This window comes from Pelophylax lessonae (genome assembly GCF_965119305.1).
Source record: "Pelophylax lessonae genome assembly, chromosome: 4".
Classification (NCBI taxonomy): domain Eukaryota; kingdom Metazoa; phylum Chordata; class Amphibia; order Anura; family Ranidae; genus Pelophylax; species Pelophylax lessonae.
In genome coordinates, this window is record NC_138771.1 from 204949850 (window position 1) to 204955849 (window position 6000).

At 43.4% G+C, this 6000-nt stretch overlaps 1 protein-coding gene across 2 annotated transcripts in view; it reads right to left on the reverse strand.

The window, feature by feature from the left end:
- CERK (ceramide kinase) overlaps nucleotides 1–2015 on the reverse strand; it is a 187678-nt gene extending 185663 nt beyond the window's left edge. For both annotated transcript variants that reach the window (XM_082254763.1, XM_082254762.1), the window contains exon 1: nucleotides 1714–2015. In XM_082254763.1, coding sequence (XP_082110889.1) covers nucleotides 1714–1861 — 148 coding nt within the window. In that variant the 5' untranslated portion in view covers nucleotides 1862–2015. The remainder of the gene's footprint in view (nucleotides 1–1713) is intronic.
- Between the last annotated feature and the right edge of the window lie 3985 nt (nucleotides 2016–6000).

Here is a 6000-nt window from a genome sequence, read left to right on the forward strand (position 1 = left end):
CACAAAAAAAAAAAAAAAGAAATTTGTGGTGAAAAAAAGGACATCAATTTTTATAGAGTACAGTGTTGCAACTGTCCGGTAAAGTAACACAGTGGCGAATCGCAAAAAATGGCCTGGTCATTAAGGGGGGGGTAAAACCTTCCAGTCCAGAAGTGATTAAAACCACAAAAAAAAAATAGAAAAAGAAAAGCTGGTGCACACATAGATGGGGAATAATGAGTGTTCAGTAACATCCAGTAACTATCACACAAACACACACAGCGCTGCTGACCATACAGATGTAAAGTAAAAGAAAACAATGTAGTGAGTTAGAAGGATGAAAAGAATGATACAATCAGCTGAGGACAGGAGGGCTGTCACAGTAAAGGGAAACAATGCAGTAAGTTGGAAGGATGAAGAGAATGATACAATCAGCTGAGGATAGGAGGGCTATCACAGTAAAAGGAAACAATGTAGTGAGTTGGTAGGATGAAAAGAATGATACAATCAGCTGAGGACAGGAGGGTTGTCACGGTAAAGTAAGGAAACAATGTAGTGAGTTGGAAGGATGAAAAGAATGATACAATCAGCTGAGGACAGGAGTGTTGTCACAGTAAAAGGAAACAATGTAGTGAGTTAGGATGAAGAGAATGATACAATCATCTGAGGACAGGAGGGTTGTCACAGTACAGTAAAAGGAAACAATGTAGTAAGTTGGAAGGATGAAGAGAATGATACAATCAGCTGAGGATAGGAGGGTTGTCACAGTAAAAGGAAACAATGTAGTAAGTTGGAAGGATGAAGAGAATGATACAATCAGCTGAGGATAGGAGGGTTGTCACAGTAAAAGGAAACAATGTAGTAAGTTGGAAGGATGAAGAGAATGATACAATCAGCTGAGGATAGGAGGGTTGTCACAGTAAAAGGAAACAATGTAGTAAGTTGGAAGGATGAAGAGAATGATACAATCAGCTGAGGACAGGAGGGTTGTCACAGTAAAAGGAAACAATGTAGTGAGTTAGGATGAAGAGAATGATACAATCAGCTGAGGATAGGAGGGTTGTCACAGTAAAAGGAAACAATGTAGTGAGTTGGTAGGATGAAGAGAATGATACAATCAGCTGAGGACAGGAGGGTTGTCACGGTAAAGTAAGGAAACAATGTAGTGAGTTGGAAGGATGAAAAGAATGATACAATCAGCTGAGGACAGGAGTGCTGTCACAGTAAAAGGAAACAATGTAGTAAGTTGGAAGGATAAAGAGAATGATACAATCAGCTGAGGATAGGAGGGTTGTCACAGTAAAAGGAAACAATGTAGTGAGTTAGGATGAAGAGAATGATACAATCAGCTGAGGATAGGAGGGTTGTCACAATAAAGTAAGGAAACAATGTAGTAAGTTGGAAGGATGAAGAGAATGATACAATCAGCTGAGGATAGGAGGGTTGTCACAATAAAGTAAGGAAACAATGTAGTAAGTTGGAAGGATGAAGAGAATGATACAATCAGCTGAGGACAGGAGGGTTGTCACAGTAAAGTAAGGAAACAATGTAGTGAGTTAGGATGAAGAGAATGATACAATCAGCTGAGGACAGAAGTGCTGTCACAGTACAGAGTGGAGGAGACAAGAATGGGGCCCACACAGCTGTCCTCCCTATCTACATATACAGTGAGTCCATAGAGCACCGGGCCCAGCTATGTCCCCCTCCCCCAACACTCTCACACACATTGCTCACCAGCACGGCTCCGCTCTCTCCCCGACCTCCTCGGCCTCACTTCCCTCCAGGAGAACAGCCCGACTGCTGAGTCCAGGGTCACCTCACAGCTGTGACTTCCCACGGCCAGCACAGAGCACAGCACCGGAGGAGAAGAAGCGGTCTCCATTGTGTCCCAGCACCGTCCCCGGTAATGTCATACCCCGCCGGTGCCCGGACACCCTCTGTACATCACTCACATGGCTCCCCCCCTCTCCTCACTCAGCTAGCGGTCCACCACTGCCATTGTCTATTCGGGCAGCTTCGGAAACTCCGCCCACCGCGTCACCACGTATAGAAATAAGCCGCGGAAGAGGCCGAGCGACCGACACAGTGCACAGTGCAGGGAGGGGGGCGGTGTGGGCACAGCATGGCGGAGCTGAGCTTACCTAACCAGACACACACAGACAAGCCGGGCAACTGGGAGCTCTTATTAGTCCTGCCTGAGGGGGGGACACATACTTCTTCTTCCTCACTCTTACTATCTAAGGCTAAGTTTGAAAATAGAGTACAGAAGGCAAATCTTGTATGCCCCTTTCACACTTGTGCGACTTCTCCTGCAACTTGGGACTGCAAAGTCACATGACAAGTCATACTCCATGGTTTCCAATGAGTACCATTCGTATCTGTGCCATTTCAAAGTAGTCTCTGTGCTTGGTCCAACTTGAAGACCATAGACCACAAGATAACACAGGCATCGCTTCAAGTCCAGTCAAAGTTGTGGCAAAAAATTGCAGCTAGTTCGCACAAGTGGGAAAAGGGCCTTAGAGAGTATTTCTGGACGGGGTGGGGACGGTTTAGAACACTTGTCAGCTTTTATCGCCATCAGAGAAATAGTGCAATGCAAAATAAAACACAAATAATATTAAACACTTCAGCTCTGGAAGATTTACCCCCCATGACTAAGCCACTTTTTTGCAACACAGCACTGCGTTATTTAACTGACAACTGCATCGTGCGACGCTGTACACATAAGGCTCCATGTACACCGGACGTTGTTAAAAGTCCCTTTGAATGCTGGAATTTTTAGGACGTTTAAAACGTCCGTTAGGTCGCGTTTGCACCCGTGTTTAGTGGCCGATTAGCGGGCATTTGCGTTTAGAACCGTTCCTAGAGGTCAAAAAAATCATTCCCCTTTAAAATGAAAAAACGCAAGCGCTAAACGTGGGTCATCGAGTTCAGTCGCGTTCGGTCCGTTTTTGCGTTTGAAACGCCAGGAAACACACGTTCGAACGCAAATAATTGCTTTCCAAAAAACGTCCCTGAACTCAACAGCCTGCAAATGACTGTAAACGACCCGGTGTACATGGACAGATAAGATAACATGGAGCTGCGTTCAGGGACTTCTGAACAAAACGCCCAACTGCTCCTAAACGGCCATTTACAACGTCCCGTGTACATGGAGCCTAAAATGTATGCTTTTTTTCCTACATATAGAGCTTTCTTTTGGTGGTATTTGATCACCTCTGCGCTTTTTATTTTTTGCATCATATACAAAAAAAGATCAACAATTTTTAAAAAAAGAAACAATATTTTCTGTTATAAAACATATCCGGTAAATAATCTAATTTCTTCATCAATATACGCCAATATGTTTTCTGCTACGTGTTTTTGGTTAAAAAAAAAATCCCAATTAGCGTATGTTGATTGGTTTGCGGAAAAGTTATAGCGTCTAAAAACTATGGGATAGATTTATGGAATTTTTTTTTTTTTTTTTTTTACTAGTAATGATCAGCGACTTATATTGGGAATGCAAAATTGTGGCGGACAAATCAGACACTTTTTGGGGACGAGCGACATTATTAAAGTGATCAGTGCTAAAAATATGCACTGTCACTGTACTAACGACACTGGCAGTGAAGAGGATTATCATCAGGTGTGATCAAAGGGTTAACTGTGTTCATAGGGAGTGCTTGCTAACTGTGTGGGGGTGTTTTTACTGTGGGAAGGCAGAGATCTGTGTTGCTGCTTTGTAGGAACACAAGATCACAGCCTTCCCTTGTCATAGAACTGTGATCTGCCTTGTTTACATAGGCAGACCACAGTTCTGCCTGTGTCTCGAATGATGGCTGGATGACGGCAGACATCGAATCCGCCGGACCAGCTGATTGGCTCCCACTGTGTCCAGTCACAGTGGGAGCGTGGCGCATGTGGGTGCCCCAGAACCGGAAAAGCAGAATCACATACAGGTACGTGATTCTGCGCACAGGAGCCTCCGCCCCACAGTATATGTACATGGGGTGGTCAGCAGAAAGTTAAATATATAAAAGTCCATGTCTCCAAAATATATATATGGATGAATGAAAGATGCGGAAAAGTTCAGCCACTGTGCAGGAGTGTGACCAGATCAACCTGAGAACTGAGACTCAGCTTTCTATTCCTTTATAGTACGTGGAGGTGGAGCTATGGTGAACTGTTAGATATGTAAACCAGAAAGATGGCCACGGGTGACGTCATACGTAGCTCCTCTCCCATACGCGTTACGTCCTGAGCGGGACTTTGTCAGCTGGGATTTAGTGCTGTCTGTCCCCATTAAGAACATATACCCGCTGTTTGTCTTTTTATTTTTATCACAGAGAGTGAAAGAAAGTGCCACATTAAGAGTTGTCACTAAAACAGGAATAGAGTAAAATCTTCCAATCAGGAGTACTGGTGACAACAAAGGGATTCCCTCACTTCCTGTTGTGACTATTGGATTGGAAATGAAGGGAAATCTACAATCAGGAAAACAACACAGGGGTTATTATCCTCTCCTATTCCATCCAAAATGTTAAAAAATGGCTTTTTGTTCTACATTAAAGTGTACCTGTATATACACCAATCAACCATAATTTCTGACCACCCATCTAATATTGAGTAGTCCCCCTTTTGCCACTGACCTGGTGATTTTTTTTTTTAAATTAATTTATTTTTTGCTGCACTTTTAATAAATCAGCTGACCGTACTGGTAATCTGCTGAGCTTCATTTACTATGCATTATTAATGGAAACAAAACAGTACCAATAATACAGTTCCAATAATATTGTAATTTTATAGCTTTTTGTGAATAAATATCTTACTTATAAATACCGGTACTTGAAAAACGTACATTTTTTTTCATGCAGATGTATAATAAATAGTCCTTTGTAAGTAGATTTTCTTTTTCCAGGATGTAAACCTTTGACATGACGGAAAGGTAAATGTGTCCACGTCACATGTATGTGCTTTTCACAGAAAATACTTCAGGAAGTAAATCATTTGGGCATATTGTGCAAGCTACAAAGTTTCCTCTTATTTGATGTACAGGAAAATGGAAATTCAAAAAATAAACATACATACTCACCTAGGCGGATGCAGCATCTGTCTCCCACTGCCTCTACACCAAGATCGCTCGGTTCTAAAGCCCCGTACACACGAGTAGAAATTCTGCCGGGAAATTTCGTCCGACGACCGATCTGCCGATTTTCGGCTTGTTAGTATGGTGCTTCCGACAACCGACTCCGACTTTTCGGCCCAAAAAATCCTGGTGTGCAGGCTATATAATTTTTGTCGACCGTCAACACACATCCAATTTTCGTCTCATTAGTACAGATGTCGATGGGGAAAAATCTTATGAGCAAGACTAGGCATGCTCAGAGATGAAAGAACACAAAGAAAGCAATCCAACACATGACATCACTTCTGAAGTAGAATTCTGTCGTGCGGGAAAATTTGTGTGCAGTCTAGAACACATTCAACCAACAGACACCACTCTGGACAAAAGACGGACGTCCAGTCGGCGGAAATTCGTTGCGTGTGTACAAGGCTTTAGTCTTCAGTGAACAGAGTGCTGATAATTGTCAGTCACCGGCTCTCTGCTCTGCCCCTCGGACTCCTACACCGGATCAGGTATATATATGTATATATATACCTCACCCAGCCCTTCTGAGTGCAGCGCGCAAATGAGCGCTACCGGTGGCTTCCTCCCGCTGTGATCACACACAGCGGGAGCCCAGCGGTGGGTACCACAGACTCCATATCCGCAGGCACCTGCCGATTGTTCAGTGCATAGGCAGAATGGCGATCTGCCTATGTACACAAGGCAGATCGCCATTCTGTCATTAGGGAAGGCATTGATCCTGTGTTCCTACAAAGCATGGACACTGATCTATGCCTTCCCTTAGTAAAAGCACCTCCCACACAGTACACAAAATCACTGACTAGGTACACAGTTAACCTATCATTGCCCTTAATGTTATCCCCTTCCCAGCCAGTCTCATTAGTACAGTGACAGTGCATATTTTTAAGCAC